The 17,825-nt window shown below is 40.0% G+C and overlaps 2 protein-coding genes across 3 annotated transcripts in view; one reads left to right on the top strand and one right to left on the bottom strand.

Moving 5' to 3' along the window:
* The window catches only part of LOC119734859 (dynein beta chain, ciliary-like), a 39,697-nt gene extending 29,193 nt beyond the window's left edge, over positions 1-10,504 (top strand). Inside the window, exons 62-68 of one of the 2 annotated variants that reach the window (XM_038208458.1) lie at positions 208-484; positions 895-1,032; positions 1,152-1,433; positions 2,125-2,244; positions 2,456-2,698; positions 3,864-4,046; positions 6,874-10,504. In XM_038208458.1, coding sequence (XP_038064386.1) covers positions 208-484; positions 895-1,032; positions 1,152-1,433; positions 2,125-2,244; positions 2,456-2,698; positions 3,864-4,046; positions 6,874-7,491 — 1,861 coding nt within the window. In that variant the 3' untranslated portion in view covers positions 7,492-10,504. The remainder of the gene's footprint in view (positions 1-207; positions 485-894; positions 1,033-1,151; positions 1,434-2,124; positions 2,245-2,455; positions 2,699-3,863; positions 4,047-6,873) is intronic. The other variant, XM_038208459.1, reaches the window with a different exon arrangement.
* Positions 10,505-12,970: 2,466 nt separating this feature from the next.
* LOC119735025 (monocarboxylate transporter 12-like) lies at positions 12,971-15,916 on the bottom strand. Its single transcript, XM_038208711.1, has 2 exons — positions 15,261-15,916; positions 12,971-13,453 (listed from the first exon to the last, which is right to left on the bottom strand). Exons 1-2 carry the CDS (start codon positions 15,907-15,909, stop codon positions 13,344-13,346), a joined length of 759 nt encoding a protein of 252 aa, XP_038064639.1. The 5' UTR covers positions 15,910-15,916; the 3' UTR covers positions 12,971-13,343.
* Between the last annotated feature and the right edge of the window lie 1,909 nt (positions 15,917-17,825).

The raw sequence follows: 17,825 nt of genomic DNA, 5'->3' as shown, positions 1-17,825 counted from the left end.
TGCAAGACGTCATATCAAGTCATATCAGGCCAAACTTTGGAGTATTTCTTTTCAGGTTCCAATTCTTGATCTCAAGATCAGGCCAAAGAAAAAATCAAGTTTTAAAAACAAAGGCTTCAGTTTACACAGGCATAAAAGTAGAATATCCATCATGAAAAACAGCCATTGATTATTAAAAATAACATGTAAAAATGTGTCTTCATGCAGAAATTTCATCGAGGAGAAGTTGGGCACCAAGTACGTGGAGAACCGTTCCATAGACTTTTCCAAATCCTTTGAGGAGACAGGACCAGCTACCCCAGTCTTCTTCATCTTGTCGCCGGGCGTGGACCCCCTGAAGGACGTAGAGGCCCTGGGCAAGAAGATTGGCTGGACGTTTGACAACAAGAACTTCCATAATGTGTCCTTGGGCCAAGGCCAGGAGATTGTAGCTGAACAGTGTATGGATCTGGCTGCCAAGGAGGGACATTGGGTCATCCTACAGGTCAGTCATATGGTATTCTTGTAGTCTCACAGTCAACCGATTCAAACAATTTGTCACCCTCATTAGTGTCAGCGCTACAGGGGGGCAGGGCCCCTCCCCCCCCCTCCCCCCCCCCCCCCAATTGTCTTCCTTCCAGTTTGCCCCCAAGAAAGTCAAACCAAAGAGAAAAAGGAAAAAAAGAGCCATTAAGTAAAGCATGGTGACATTGTCATCAAAGTATATCCAATTTTTGAAGTTTATCATTGTCAAATAAAAAATGCACATTGTCACTTTTGAAAATCCACCAATCGAAAATTGATTTCATACACAAAGTAAGGTATATTGTCCTTGTCATTGACATCCACCAATTTATTTACATCTTGTCACTGATTATCATTCAAGAAACTTTTTATTGTCATTGTCATTTGTAGAACATCCACTTGGTAGCCAAGTGGCTGAGCACCCTTGAGAAGAAACTGGAATCAACCGGCGAGGGAAGTCATCCTGACTATCGTGTCTTCATGAGCGCTGAACCTGCTGGCACACCAGACAACCACATCATACCACAGGTACACAAGAACTTGTGCTATTACCTTCAATTGAATACATGCCTTGCCTTTTTCTTTATTTCCCCGAGAATTGCCCAAGGTAATTGATAATGAGCAAGTTTTGCCCTCCTCCTCCCCAGGGTGTCCTTCAAGCCTCCATCAAGATCACCAACGAGCCCCCTACCGGCATGTTTGCCAACCTCCACAAGGCCTTATATAACTTTGACCAGGACACGTTGGAGATGTGCGCCCGGGAGGCTGAATTCAAGGCTATCCTCTTCTCTCTCTGCTACTTCCACGCCGTGGTGGCCGAACGTCGTAAGTTTGGTCCCCAAGGCTGGAACCGAGTCTACCCATTCAACACCGGGGACTTGACTATCTCTGTCAATGTGTTGTACAACTACTTGGAGGCAAATTCTAAGGTAGGAGCAAGTTCCATCAAGAATTACGGTTACACATATTTTGATTAAAATTGATCAAAATACAGTGATTGTTTGAAGCATAATGTGTCGTAATGTAAATCTCTTGCAAAGAAGTCTGTCAATTTGCAAAAGCAATTGTAACGATAGCCAAATAAGTTTCTTTGATTTCTACAAAAACAAATTAAAAATTGGCATTAATTTTCTTTAATAAGCCCACTTTAAAATTATTTTAGGGTTATAATAAATGTTATTTCTTGTACAGAAACACACCACACCACGCATACTGAAATTTGCATCCTTGTGGAGACATTTCTTTGTTCTCGTGTAGTAAAGTTTTCAAGTTTGAAAATGTAGTATCAAAATGCTCTTATTTTAACCAGAATTAATTTCCTTGGCTGAAATTCGGACTTTCATTTTCTAAAACTCGTCCATTGGTGACAGATCAACGCACCTTGGAAATTCCTAGTTTTTAAGTAAAATCCATATATCTTTTTCGTCAAAACGTTGTGGAGACGTATTCATCTATAGAAATTGCCCTGTGGAGACGTATACAATCATTTGCTCCCTATTGTGTGCATGTCTCCAGAGGGCACGGTGTATCAGATCACAGAAGTTACAAGTGTTTATAAAGCAGAGTCATTCAGTCAAGATTCAGATTCCTGATTGTCTTGTCTTTGTTTGAATCTCTTAGGTACCATGGGAGGATCTGCGGTATTTGTTTGGTGAGATCATGTACGGTGGTCACATCACTGATGACTGGGATCGACGTCTGTGTAGGACATACCTGGAGGAATACATGCAGCCTGATATGGTAAGCCCAAAGATGCTCAAACTCTGAATGGTATAGACCATTCTAGCAAAGGCCACAGCTGCGGTCAAGCCATGCTTTCGTGAATGCCAAAGATTTACTTTGATTTAAGTTACCTTAGTTTAAGGTACATGTGTATTTTGAAAACCCTATTGTTCATAGGAGTAATTGTTGTATTTTTAATGTTTTTCTGTTTTCTTTTTCTAATTTTCAGCTTGATGGTGAGGTATACCTTGCGCCAGGTTTCCCCATCCCTCCCAACTCGGATTACGTCGGCTACCATCAGTACATTGATGAGATCCTACCCCCAGAGAGCCCCTACTTGTACGGCTTACACCCCAACGCCGAGATTGGCTTCCTGACTACCACCTCCGACAATCTCTTCAAGGTGGTACTGGAAATGCAGCCACGAGACAGTGGGGCCGGGGCAGGGGCTGGCTCCAGCAGAGAGGAGAAGGTTTGTACCACTTGTTATTGCCCTCAAAACATAAAATCTAGATTCAAAATATGTCAGTCCAGGCAAAATACAAAGAAATCAGAGTACAGAAAAGCTGTCGCGGGCCGTTTTGCAAAGTGGGTCATGGTGCACTAGGCGAAGTAAAAAAAAAAACATGTTTAGCGTCCCCGCCCGCTTCCTTTTTAGAGGCCGCCTCCTTTTTTTTTTTTTTTTTTTTTTTTTTTAAAAGACAAAAATTGATAAATTTTAACGATCTCTGACCAATGAAATCATATTTTTAGACTTTTATACCGTGTATAAAGCTGTGGAAATAGTCCATGAGTCCAAGTGGCGGCCATTTTGAAAAAAGCTGGTAACCATCTTGAAAAATAGCCCGCCCGCGTTGTCTTGAAAAATGTGTCGGGCGGCCATTTTGAAAAGAAAAAAAAAAAAAAAAGGGCCTCCTCCTTCCTTTTTGTCAAAGAGGCAGGACGCTAAACATGTTTTTTTTTTTATTTTGCCCTAGGGCAAGGATGCAGCAGTTTTCACAGCTTTTTGACAACATGCTTTGCTCTGGATTTTTGTGTGAATGACCAGTTTGCTTTATGAGTCTGTTGCATAGATTTTGTATTGTGTGGTTTCATGTCAGCAGTGAAGCGCGGAAAGTATACCACACAATGCAGAAATCGAACAGTGAAGTTGTAAAGTGCTCTCTTAAAGGCCCAAGCACTAGACCGTCACGATAACGTACACAATGGGCTTTAAAAAAAAAGGCATTCTGAATACTGACCAGAATTTTAAACAAAGTTTTCTGCAAAAACTGGCGATGAGAGCATATAGCACCATTGAAATAGATTGCTTCCTTATTGGAGACCAAGGCCTGCTTATTAGAAACTATTGCTTGGCAAATTTATAAACCTAGCGGAATACCAACGCTAAAACCTGTCACTAATAGTTGTGTATTTATTTATTTATTTATTTATTACATTTCTTTACCCAGGGTATGCCCAAAACAGTTAAAACCTGGTTTCTGCTGGGACCCTGTTCAGATATATATGGCATAAACTTTTGGCTTTATGAGATGAAAGCCAGTGCTTTATCACTGTGTGGCCTTCAAGGTACCAGACCAAGATGGCTGTAGATTTGTCCCCGTGTCTGATTATATTCTGTGATTTGTCACACACAGATCAAGGCCTTACTGGATGAGATTGTGGAGAAATTACCGGATGAATTCAACATGCTGGAAATCATGGGGAAAGTGGAGGAGCGGACGCCGTACATCGTGGTGGCCTTCCAGGAATGTGAACGCATGAACACGCTGACTTCAGAAATCAGACGTTCTCTCAAGGAATTGGACCTTGGACTGAAGGTCAGTACTCAATTGTCGTTTTTGTCTTTCGTATTGCCACCTTTACAGACTCAATTGAAGGGGACGTTGAACCCATACGATTTCAACTTAAAAGATCTTATAAGATTCTTATAAACGGGTCCGAATCTTTTAAGATTCTTATAAGAATACACAGCAAGTAAGAGAAGGATAACAATTATTATAAGATTAATGAAGTTCTTACTTGAGTTAGAAATTGCGTGGATTTCTTATAAGATTGCTTTCCCACTGTGCCATTGCAATTGCATTTTCAGATTATTTCACGATGCATAATGGAAACATGAACCGGTACTTAAGATAATGACACTGTAAAACTCCAGAACCAGATATTTTGGGGAAAAAGGACTCTTTTACCATTCATTGAATTGATTTAATTTAACGTGCACATTGAACAATTGGATAGCTGAAATTTGTTTGAAGCGTTGAGTGCTTTGCTACGATTTATTTACAATATCAGTGAATGTAATGCAACTGTACACATGTAGTACTTCATGCAGAACTTGTAAGTACCACTGATACATCGATATGACTCAATTGTTGGATATTATTCTCATATATTAGCTCACAGGAGACAGATGGTCCAAAACTTTTGATCAAAGTTTGTCAAAAAGAAAAAGCACATTAACCTGTTCATCATATTTGTATATTCTCCCAGTTCCAACCCAGTTTAATTTTTAAAAAAGGCAACGTTCAAACTTCAGATTCATTTTGCAAAGAGTCGGTTTTGGAGTAAGCCTGTTTTGTAGACAAAGTGGCGTCTAGATGACAGTGATTGATCAGGCTAATGTTACAGCCCATCAATGCACATCATGCAGGCCCATTCCCTGATCCCAGACTGGGGGGGGGGGGGGTCTTCAAATCCCAAAGTGGACCTTTTTTATATGGGCTAATTAATGGGCCAATTAGATATGGATGTTGCATATAAAAAAATATGAGTAAGTGTTTTCTTTAGTTTTTTCCTAAACCTTGCTGAAGTTGAAAGTGACTAGGACAAGAAAATACAAGAGATGATACCTTTTTTATTTGAGAAAATAAACATGTCTTTTTTCTGTGTTATACGTACGTAACATGGACAGACAGACACACTGCAGCAAGGAAAAGGGTGCTGAGGACAAATTCAGATTCTTATAGGGACTTTCATTTGACATTATCAACCCATTTTACTTTGCTTTCAAGCGAAAAATATAACAGCTTTTGCACTGGCATCAAAGTTATGATGTGATTAGGGCTACGTACGAATAGGGACAGACATTTTGTGACAAATATGTAGTCTGTTCGTACGTATAAATCCTGATTATAAAATTTCAAATAATTCTTCAGATTGACTCTGAGTTTTCTAGGTTTTGACTGATGGCATTCCTCCAGGGTACATCTTCTTAAATCAGACAACATTAGGGGATCATTAAATGTTATGCCTACTTTGTGACTTTATCTGAAACGTCTGTCCTTTGTTACATACATGTATGTAACACTTTTATAAAAAATATCCACGGTATTTTCTAACATAAAAAAACCCAGTTATATCCTTTGCAGGTGAGGATATTTGTTCAAAGCTTGCACTGTTTACAACAAAAATTGAGAGACCGAGATCCTAGTTTTATTTCAAAACTGAAAAGGTCTTCTCATGGTCTTCTTAAATGTCACACTTTTGGGCCCATTAGTGTGGAATTGCCAATTGGGCCTGTCATGTCATCAAGCACAACTCGCAGATCCCCTTTTAATGTGGCAGTGAATCAATGTATACTATGGCACAGGGACACTGGTATACCCCTCGGTCTCGAACCATGCACAGTATATCCTGCTAAACGCAGCAATTAACACACAGCACTTGTCAACATGACAAGCCTGGTGTAGCAAGATCAATGATGTCAAAAATCCCAAGGCCAAACAAGGTTAGGTTTAGGGTCAATGGTGACTAAATGCAACAGAAAACAACTGTGGCATTGTGCCTTGGATGATACAAGCATGGAATTTGGCATAGAGACAGAGACCTTTTGTTTTTCAAAGGACAAATCTGCGATGGCCCTATCTTCAGGGATAGGGATTGGCCCTATAGCCTATGGCTCTCATTGTCTCCGAATTGGCTGTTTATGCACTGGTGTTGATGGCTCAGTGAAGGAGGACAAGGGTCCACTGACCTTTACACCCCCACCACTGCATTGGTCTGACAGGGTTAGGGTTATATAAAGAACTTTGATTCAACCAGTAACAATGGATTACTTTATTTACTAGCATGTGGCCGTATTTAATAGGGGGTAACTTTTTTATTGACAGGGCTTCCAAAAGTTGACCTTCCTGTGCTTCAAAAATAAAAATTCAAACAAAATTGTTAATGTTTTTTTCCCTGACAAATTTGTAACCAAATATTTAAATAAAAAAATTGAATTAGTAAAAAAAAACCTTTTTTTTCTATTATGGACACAGCAACCCTCTGAAAAGGTTTTATGTAAGGGTTGTTTTGTGTCTCTTATGCACAAAAAGGTGATCACGAATTATCAGGCTTCAAATAATTGATTTTTAAATGTCATTGTTTGATAGTTTTTTTATCGTCACATTCAAAAGAGACTAGTATTTGTATACATTGTATTGCTCAAAAATAGATTCCGCAAATCTATTAAATTTAGATAAACATTTTTGAAATCTAAGCATGAACATGGGTTCTGCAGAACTCTGCACACAGTCTGCAGACTTTCATTGAAGCTCTTCCTTAACTGATATGTGCCACTTTTGAAAGACCGACGTGATTGGTACAGGACTTCATTTATTGATTGATTGATTGATTGATTGATTGATTGATTTGTGAAACCAGGGCGAGCTTACCATCACATCAGACATGGAGGATTTGAGCAATGCCCTATTCCTGGATCAAGTGCCAGAGTCTTGGAACAAGCGTGCCTACCCCAGCATGCTTGGCTTGGCAGGCTGGTACGCAGACCTTCTACTCCGCATCAAGGAACTAGAGAGCTGGACAGCCGACTTTGCCTTACCCACGGTGGTCTGGCTGGGTGGGTTCTTCAACCCTCAGAGCTTCTTGACGGCTATCATGCAGTCCATGGCACGTAAGAATGAATGGCCTCTGGACAAGATGTGCTTGCAGTGTGACGTGACCAAGAAGAACAAGGAGGATTTCAGCAGCGCTCCTCGTGAAGGGGCGTACGTCCATGGCCTATTCATGGAAGGAGCTCGCTGGGACACCCAGACAGGAATGATCGCTGACGCTCGCTTGAAGGAACTGACTCCATCGATGCCAGTTACCTTCATCCGTGGTATCTCAGTGGACAAGCAAGAAACACGTAACATCTATGAGTGTCCGGTCTACAAGACAAAGCAGCGTGGTCCGACGTTTGTCTGGACCTTCAATCTCAAGTCCAAGGAGAAGGCTGCTAAGTGGACACTGGCTGGAGTGGCTCTACTTCTCCAAGTCTAAAAGGTAACCTTCTGAAGTACAAAGTCTAAGAATGCTGAAGGCTATTCCCACACTAAGGCCATTTTCATTTAAGTACTTGGATTACGGATTTTTCAGGTCCCGAGGTTGGGCGGGTAGCCAAAATGTTTTCCAAAATACACCAAACATGTGGGGGCGCCCTTTACAACGCGCACATAATAGTACGCCCTGTATTACGACGCAATCTTCAATTCTGAAAGTGTTCAACCGATGTTCCATTTAAGTGCACAACAAATTATCAACATTTTATATATCATTCCAAACAATTGCTTGGAATCTGTTTTTAAAATATTTCATTGCCAATGTTTGAAAAGCGCTTGTGTATCGATGCAGCTGGTTTCCGTTCATTCTGCTAATTCTTAGAACAGTTTTGGTGACGGGAAGCAGTATACCCACTGCGCGTCACAAATGCAGATGAACATGCAAGAACATACGATCAATCAACAAGCTTATAGTAAATCGGTACATAATGTACGATTATTCCTTTCTCAATTTTTGGTCTGACGCCACGATTGCTTGGTTAAAAGTAAATCAAAAGATTGTGTTTGCTACTCAAAAGGTGTGATATTTCTTTTTTCCATTATTAGTTTTTTTAAATCAAATTTTTGTGACGGTGACTCTGTAATCCATGTTATTAAAAAAAAATGGCCTTACTATCTCTTGTTCTTTAACAGTTAGTTTTAAGCGTCAAGCATTCTGCAACCTCTTTTTCCGCATGTTGCAGCCACCTTGGTCTAGATCCCAGACCTACATGGAGATTGCTGTGAAGCTATCACAACACCATATAGGCACCAGGCTAATCTCTGGCTGATAGAAAATCAAATACCAAGGTTTAAAGAGAGGGTTTAGTGTAACAGTTGTTTTACAGCATTATTTACAGTTTTAAATTTGGGGGTTAAAAAGGGGACCATTTCAACTTAAGTTTAAATCATTCAAATTTCAGTGCATTCCAATTCTAAATGTTAGCCCAAAAGGTTGCGTGTTGCATTTTTTTTGAAAGAAACCAAATGTACATAGAATCAGTTGATGTAAATATTTCAAACATCTGATATTCATAACATATTGTGTATTTTTGCAGTTCTAGTCAAAGGTTTGTTTCAGTTCTTCCATAGATGTCATAACATACAAACGATTCTCATGAGGAGTTTTTAAAAATCTGAAGGCCCATTTGCCATCATGTGTTATTCATGTTTAATATGGCTTTGGAAATTTTAGCTGTTCCTAATTTCATAGCATTCACTACTAATATTTGAGGCCAGTTTTGGGATTTTTGTTTGCCATAATTGATTGCAATCGTCATTCACCAGTTTCCTTCTCATAACTTATTTACAGAAAAATAATTAATAAGATGGAATTATTTCTGTTCAATAGTGGGTTTTGCCCTTGACCAACTCAATATTACGTCAGTATTTGTTATGCCCTCGCAGACAAAAAATACTAGAGAAAGTACAAGGAGTTTGCTAATTAAACATCCTGGCGACGCCCACGTTCACGGTGGGCGAAGTTTAAGTGCTACATATAAATATGCAAAGTATTTGTAAGCATTGACTGTATTACTCAATGCCTCAGTGCCGTCCATTTAGTTACCATTTATTGCTTTGATTTTTATTACCTTCCACCGACTGATGCTTTGAATTGATACATTACAGACCACCTGCACTTTTTAATATTGCCACTCAAATACAAGTATTTATATCTTCAAATTTTATATGCCACTGCAGTCCGTCCACAATTTTAAAATAAAATAATTATATTTGTGTCTGTTATTGAAAATTTTTTTGGATTTGAATTAAGCAGAAGCTGTGCTGGTTGTTCAATATGATGTATTAAAGTCTCTCTATGTGTAGTATTTGCAGTGATAGATTTGAATTCACAGAAGAGTGATGCAAGTTTTGAAGTATTCTGCCACCATTGTGAACAGGACCAAAATTATAATATAAGGTTAAAGGGTCCATACGAGGAATTGTTCTTAGGGACACATTTTGTGCAACTTTCTACTTCTCTTAAATGTATGAACACCTACTGCACAGTCCTCTTTTGGTTAGTCTGATTGAAAGTGCACTTCTTTAAACCTTTAAAATTGTCTTTGTTTTTCCTGACTACTGAGGGCGCTGCTGCTGTGATGTCATTGTAGGAAGACACTGTTCAGTGTAGGGGTTTAAGTTCTGTTCAAATTGTGAAGCCACAATTTGCTCATTGAAAACATTTGTAAGAAGGAGTTGCTCATTGGCTTACTCCCATGTTCTTACCAGTGTTGGAGTACTTGTACTTGTACTCGAGTACTCATACTCTAGTACACCCAAGTGCTCAGCCCGTACTTGACTATCAGTACTCAAAAATTATTTGCACTCAGCCCGTACTCGATTCTTTGTACTCAAATTTTGCATGGACTAGATGGTTTGGTACTCGATCGGTACTTGACTCCAGTACTCGGGAGTACAAATCGAGTACATTTCTTTTTAATCGATTCTATAGCTCGTCCTGGAACGCAACGCCAGCGCAGTTCAGTCTGTATTACGGTCATATATTAAAACAAAACATAAAAGACTAGATCGGCAGCGCGTGCTTACGCCCTCTTCACTGTGCGATAAATGTGTGCCATTTTTGTGGTCTATCATGGACGTGCAAAATATTAACATAAAGTCATACAACAAAATGTATCTGTCGTCCAGCACCGAGTTGGTATGCATTGCGCACACACGTGCCGCTTTCTGTTTCGGTTTCAATAATTATGTTTTCTGCAAACTTATAAACCTGTAAACCTTTACATTGTGTAGGCCAACTACTCAAGAGCAAATGGTTTTCAGTAAAAGCATTCGCTTAATTTTTATTCATACAGTTGCGAGTAAATGCTTACAAATTGGTAGTAAATGCAAATGCAACTTTTCATTCATACGAACTATGGTATTATTTTGTACTTTATAAATTTTTTATATTAATCTTTCGCAATTAACATTAATAAATGCACTAAGTTTTGACAAGTAAATATTTAAAATCTGAAGCATTTACTCCTTTTTTATAGTAAAGTAAACGATTATTAAATTATTTATTGATTTCTGGTAATGAAACTAAGGATTCCTTAAAAGTGCATGCCCTAGGCACTGTAGCTCGCAAGCCTGAAGAAACTTGTAGAGAGAAGACAATGAGCAGAAATTACAGTTTTAGAGGTGGGAGGAAAACCCCAGAAGAATAGTCTGGGGAAAACCCACGGAATCAGGTAAGGACTGAAAACCCAATCCACATGTAGACCAGGGTGCCGATGCACAGCGCATTGTGCGCGTAAACGGCATTGCGTTCGTCACGTTTGGCGCGCGTTTTTTGTATCTGTCCTCCAGCACGTGACCCTCCTGGTAAGGCCGCACGTATGCACGCGCTGCCGATCTAGTCTTTTTATTTGATATCTTTGATTATAACACCTCACCCACAGATTCTGTGTCTTGATTGGCCGAGAGCGAGTCACATGTTACTTTCTAATTTTGCTATCTTTCTGTGCACGGCCAAAAGTACTATGCGCATAGCAACCAAAGTACTATACCATTAGCAACCAAAGTACTATTTCCACAGCGCGGTATTTGTGTGCAAATGCATGCTGGTGTGCGCGTTGCGCGTTGTGCGTAGCGCGTATTATTCCAAAGAGAGCGCGCCGCAGACTTGGGTTCAAACATTTCGTGAAGGGGTAGTTTTTAAGAGAGAAATACATTTTCCACCAATTTTGTATTGAAATTGAAGTCTATTTCAACTGTGTTCAGATTTAAATAATTTAAAATATTAAAATTAAGCAGAATCTGTGGGTGAAGTGTTATAAAACAAATATTGAATGCTTTATCTCGTGGTGAAGTAAAATAAGCCTCCCTCGGTGATCCATGGACCATTCTGGTCCATGGATCACCTCGGGAGGCTAGTTTTACTACACCACTCGAAGCATTCAATATTTGTATACTACGGCCTGGTCTAGTTCAAGTCATAGCACTGAGGATATCGTGAATTGGGAGCCAGTCAAGTCCACGCATCTTGTGTTCACTCACCGCTTCACGGTTACCATCTTGGGATTTTGCCCAAGCATAATCCTTGTCCCAGCAACATGTATTGTCCGTTGCCTAGGGAAATCTCAGGAATTTTACAGAAATTATATTTTGAGTGATCGCAAAGCCTTTCCATGTAGGCCTACACGTCGACTACAATTGCATATATCACATGTGCCACATCATTGCAATTTTTTTCTTAGCTTTATGGTTGTATGTTCTCGGATTCCAGGACTCGACTCCAACACTGGTACATGTACTTACACCACAAGGAATCACCAAAGAACAGAAAATTTACTACAGCAAAATTTCCAAAATTCTACCAATTGTTTGTGCTGAAATAGCTGTTATTGAAGTTTCTGCCTGGAATGACATCACAGTTTTGTCATGAATATGGAAATTCGCATTGACATAAAACATAAAACCAAAAAAGCACCAAAACACTCTGTAAAACGGCAAAACAAAATTGAAAATAAGATTAAAGTTAAACAGGGAATAATTTGGAGAAAATACAAGTGAAGAGATATTGTTTACTTGTGCATTTTCAGATTGATGGGAGTTTATGGACATTCCGTTAAAATTGTCTTCAGAACATTTGATGTGGTTTTAAAATACACTGCTTTGTATTCTTTTCTGTTCTTAATTTGTGCCTTTTATCAATAAATGCATTTAATGACAAGTGAACCAATGGAGTTCTTTGTTTCATCGTTCTGTTCCTAATGAGTGAAATCTATTTATTGTTATGTATTTAATAGTTTTTATGTTTAACCCCAATACAACCATCAAATTGATTGTTACATGAAGGATGTAACAAACATTGAGCAAAATAAGAGAAGAGTTGTTAAAAATGCGTTATAAATTATGCACTTCATCTGTAAGAAAACAATATTTTGAAGTCTAAAACTTTGACATATGAAGTTAAAAATGGCAATGTTATAAAGTTAATGATAAAGTTAATGTAACTTCGATGATTACAATAGCAAGAAAAAAGTGACAAACCCCAACTCAGTTATAGGGTGACCTATCCCCCTCCCCCCCCCCCCCCCCCCCCGCCTTACAGCTTTCCACATTTGCATTAGAAATCCAGCAACACAAGATAGTAAGCTGGTCCGTAAGCACAATAAATTCTGAGTCAATTGATTCACAATGGCTATTCAATGGTCTACACAATAGGCCCGATTTAACCCATTCATTGGCATTACTGGGTAAACCTGTACAATAGCACTGCCCAGCTCACAACTGATAGTCGGTCAGTCAATCAGTCAGTGACCCTAACAAAAAATGGGTTAAGATACCTGGTTTTATACAATTGGACAAAGTCCTGTGAAGGTATAAACAAGTGGTAAATAAGTTATGGCGGATGCTTATTTGCATATTATGCATAAAATACACACATTATCATTGTAAAATGGCTTTAATGAATTCTTTCACCGTAAGACATATGGGTTTAGATTCCTCGTTTTAATTTATACGATTGGACAAACTCTTGCGGAGATATAGATGGAAATTAAATAATGGAGGATGCTGATTTGCATATTATGCATAAAATACATAAATTAGTCATTAGAAAATGGCTTAAATGAATTTGTTTACCCCCAAACATGTTCTGGACACCTCGATTGATAAGTTTGGGCAAAATCCTGCATAGATAGAAAACTCATATTTTCCTTATGGCGGGAACTATTAAAAAATGCTCAAGTGTGCCAAGGTGGCACCCTATAGCTATCGGAATATTGCCCTACAAGGTCCAAATGACAAGATAATGCAAAAACATTTTGTGCGGACCCTAAGCTTCCGTGGACAAGCCTCGGACTATCTTTGACGCCATGCCAGCGCCAGTAGAGCAGGCAAGGCTAACGCGTTGATCACAGCCAACATAATAAAAGCCAGAGTGAAGCTGCCGTAGATATCGTAAATCAGTCCTGCGGGCAAAACAAAACAAATTGAAGCTTTAACGGAAAACGAGGTAACATGAAAAGAAAGACAGTTATTACAAGTGATTGCAAGAGGCTGCAGTTTTAAATTAAACGGGTTTTACAAAAATAGTCAATTTTAGGTATTTCTAATAAAAAAAGTCACCATCCGTTTCAACAGTCTTTAGGCCTATTTAGATTTCTGCTTCTGACGTTAAATAAATGTTTAAAATTGATGGTAAATGTCTGCTAATTTAAGAAGACGCAAAGGGTTTGTGTCATATCAGTGTGGTTAGCCTTGGCAAATTGTACACCGACTAGGAAAAGTTGGCGCTGTTTTTGTGAAGTAGTCTGGTTCCCTTACAAGACTATTTCATCATGATAAATCTGAAATGTCGGGTCAGGGATCCAGAAATGTGGACCGACATGTCTTTGGTGTGCACGTGCGCCGCGCAACTTGAGTGCAGGCTCACTTTGGCAAAGTGTCCTTCAAACTCTCTGTTTCGATGTTGGGCTGATAGCTTGATATGAGCCCTTTTTTAGACAGTGCAGAATGGTTCCTGATAATCTCCAGGTTTCTTCAAGTTTTGAATCTATGAGATAGACGGGAGCAGTGTGTCATGCCTCGGTACTACAGCTGCACGGGCCCTCAAAGACAGTACATATACACGCACGTGCGGGACTGCGCGGCGTGATGATAATGACGAGTTGGATACCATCGTTTTTCAAGATACCGGCCTCATCTGTTGTCTGGTAAGTATATTTTTTTTCATATTTTCACCGTGAGTACTTTTTGGTCTGTATGCAGCCATTCTGTAATGTCACAACAGGTCCATGATGTCGCCAACATTCACCAAAGTCTATACGTCCGTCTGTCCACAATAACTAGGTCAGTCCCCCCCCCCCAAAAAACATTAGTGTGTTACCTGCAGTTGATTGTTGCATGCACGCAAGGGCGGATCCAGGGGGGGGGGGGCCAAAGGGGGCCATGCCCCCCCCCCCCAAAAAAAAAACGAAATAATTTTTTAATTTTTGTTTATGTGACATCGCAATAAAGGCAGGCAATGAGTACACCACCATCTTTTCCTCAAAAAAACATTGGTTAAAGTGGTCAGAAATTGCCTCAGATCACACCACAGAGCATCTAGAATTCAAAAAATTTTCGGGGCCCTAATAAGCGGGCCCCGAACCCCACGCCGTAATTTTTGACCCACTTTTTGGGGGGGACCAAATTTTTTTGGGCCCCCCCAAAATTGTGTTCTGGATCCGCCCTTGCATGCACGTACCCTTTTGAATGCCATATCGGATGAGCGCTCATATACTCAACTTGGACTTATTATATTATTTGTCCATTTTGTATACGTATTCGTTCACTGTGGTCCACAATTGAAGGGATTGTGTCCAGCACAAGTGCCATCCACTGTCAAATTTGTGTCCTGACACCCCCCCCCCCTTCGCTTTCGAATTCCCAAATTTCAGAATTAACCGTTTCCCGATAACATATGAGTATATTAATAGTAATTGTATGCCCATAAGCGTTTGTCTGAGTGTCAGCTAAGACTAGAGATGTAACAGAAATCTCTGCGTCATGATTTGAGCTAAAATTATTTAGGCCAAAGCGAATTGTGACTATTATATTCAATTGTCGACATGTGACACGTACTGACACTTTTTTTTTAATCGTCGGACTTCTAGTCTGCCTTTAACAACAAAATGACCCTCGACCCACAGTAAACCTACAGCGTTTTCATTTACTGATGGCATGTATTTTGTTCACATTCAATATGCGTAAAAACACCTTTCAAATTGACCCTACCTGGAAAGAAGACAAATAATGCCCTGACGAGGCCCGCCTTTAAACCGATCCATCCTAGAGCACTCCCCAGCCGTTCCGCGCCAACAGATTTCTTGGTTAGAACATCCAAAAGAGTATACGTGCAGGAATGGAAACAGCCGTAGATAAAGGCATACACCATGATGGGCCAATACGAGTTTAAGAGCGGATCAATCAAGAAACACGCACAACTACCAATGACTGCCAGTCCCATCCATGCATTTGTGCTGACAACTTGACAACTGTCGAAGAAACAAGCGGCTAGGTTTCCGACTATCTTGCCCACACCGAATATTGATACAAAGATGGCAGCATCGGCTAAAGAGAAGTCTTTGGATTGGTTAACGTTCGGTGCGAAATACACAACCCACGCTGTGGCTGTGACTGTCGTGAAGATTGATACCAGAACTACGAGCCAATAGTCTGGCGAAGTGAACATGTCAGTCTTGAACAGATCCTTGATGGATGTTAAGATGCATCGACATCCATAATCTACTGGACTCGTCTCATCCGCTGAAACATCCTCACTGATTATCTCGTAATCATTAATTTGTATGTTTAGTTTCTTGTTCGGTCTGAGCAATGCTCCACAAACTACAAGATGTAACAACAAGGCACCCAGCAGCATCATGGTCCCTCGCCATCCGTACAATTCTAGAAAACATTGCGTCAAAGGCGCGAAGACAACAAATGCCACCGAGGCGCCGCTTGCGCCAATCCCGAAGGCCCTTGTATGGTTCTCAGTGAAACATTGACCAATCAAATCCCTTGTTACAATGTTGGACACGCCTATTGCAGGTGCTGTATGCAATAAAGAAAATGAAACAAAATACTATAATTTCAAACTGCTGAATCGGCGCGTGTTACTGCCGGTCGATAGCCAAGATGATATTCAGATGCACCCTTACCTGCCAACAGTGCCAGAGCCAAGGTCATGCCAACCAAGTTGGACACTAACGAAGAAACGACGAAAGAAACACCAACAAACAAACCGCTCACCATGACAACCGTCCTCACACCAAATCGTCTTTGTATTGGCGATGCCAGGGGGCCTTTAAAGAAGGAAAAACGCAAGTGGTCAATTGCAAGCATACGGATTTTGATATAACGTATGGTGTTCTAAAACGGACAGGCAAACGTCGTGTGCGGGAGCAAAAGTCGTGTGCGTGAGTGTGAAACGTCGTGTGGGTGTTTAAACGTGTGTGTGAGCTTCCGTCGTGTGTGTGACTTGATCTGGTACACGGTACCCTCTGGAGACATGTGCACAATAGGAACAAAAGATTGTATACGTCTCCACAGAGCAATTTGTATAGGTGAATATACACAAGGTTATCACGAAATAGATATATGGATTTTACTCAAAAACTAGGAATTTCCTAGGTGTGTTGATTTGCCGCAAATTGAAGTATTTTATTTTGTATTCTTTGTAACTGCGTTCTAATTAGCAAACATACCGAAATTTGTGGAAAAAGGACAAGGGAATATTGGGTATGGCACATTTAAGTTTGAAAATTGTTGTGCACAAGTCTATGGGAAAGTCTCGCTAATGACCATTACCGGTAATAATAGCGTTCTTTCGTTTTGGACGGTTCGTCATGACAGCTCGTCATGACGGTCGTCCTGTCAAATCACATTCCTCGCTGAAACGAAGGGGCGAGATCAATGGATCTTGGCCAATCAACTGGCTCCTCTGTAGTCTGTACGGTAACCTTTGTCGTTCGTAATTCTATGAAAAAAACTTTTGATTATTATTCAAATAATTATGGAACACACACACACACACACAGACTTGTTTCACATACCTAGTGTGGACTTTCCTTTCTTTTCGTGTAGTTAAGGAACACCAGTGGAAAAACTCATTTTTCTCAAACTGTGAAAACTCTTACAACCCATTTTTTTTTCAATGATTCCCTTTAGTGTTTCTCTTCATTCTGCTACAGATAAACCTAACCCAAAAATGCCTCTAAACCTGTTTTCCAGAAATGGGGAAACACTGTGTGGACGTGGGCAAGTCCACACTTCGTCGCTGCTACCTACATTATGTGGACGTCTTTTGTTCGGAAGTCCACACTGCGTATGTAAGACAAGCTCACACCCCCACACCCATTCTGGAATTTGTATTCCTGTGGAGACATTTCTTACACATACCCGCCAGGGACTGCCACGTCGAATGCCATGGGCGTCGCCAGGATTTTTTCTAGAGGGGGGCAAAGCACATTCTCCCCCCCCCCCAAAAAAAAAATACCTGTACTTTTGCCAGCATATTCTCAATTTATCCTCTTTTCGAGGGTGGGCAGGGGGCATTTACCCACCACTTTTTATATGATGGAAAGTAGTAATTAAAGGGAAAATACAACATTTGCAAACATCAAAAAATAAAACTACCAAATCATTTTGAAATACCTTGCTGGACTGTGTTAGTGAATGACAGTGTAAAGCATCCTGTAAAATCATGGCACCTGGTATACTGTCATTTTCAAGAAAAGTGGTATTTTTGTATCAATTTCCAACGCTGATCGGCCGATCAGCGTTGGAAAAAACTGGCTT

This window comes from Patiria miniata, unplaced genomic scaffold (genome assembly GCF_015706575.1).
Source record: "Patiria miniata isolate m_02_andy unplaced genomic scaffold, ASM1570657v1 HiC_scaffold_28, whole genome shotgun sequence".
NCBI classification, from domain to species: domain Eukaryota; kingdom Metazoa; phylum Echinodermata; class Asteroidea; order Valvatida; family Asterinidae; genus Patiria; species Patiria miniata.
The sequence above is the reverse complement of the archived record's forward strand: the minus strand, read 5'-3'. Positions and strand labels throughout refer to the sequence as shown.

Bases quoted from the DNA above. Each gene is read 5' to 3' on its own strand.
- LOC119735025 (XM_038208711.1), bottom strand. From the start codon at position 15,909: ATGATGCTGCTGGGTGCCTTGTTGTTACATCTTGTAGTTTGTGGAGCA. The intron at 13,454-15,260 runs GTAGGGTCAATT...TTTTGCCCGCAG, and splicing joins ATTATTTGTCTTCTTTCCAG to GACTGATTTACGATATCTAC.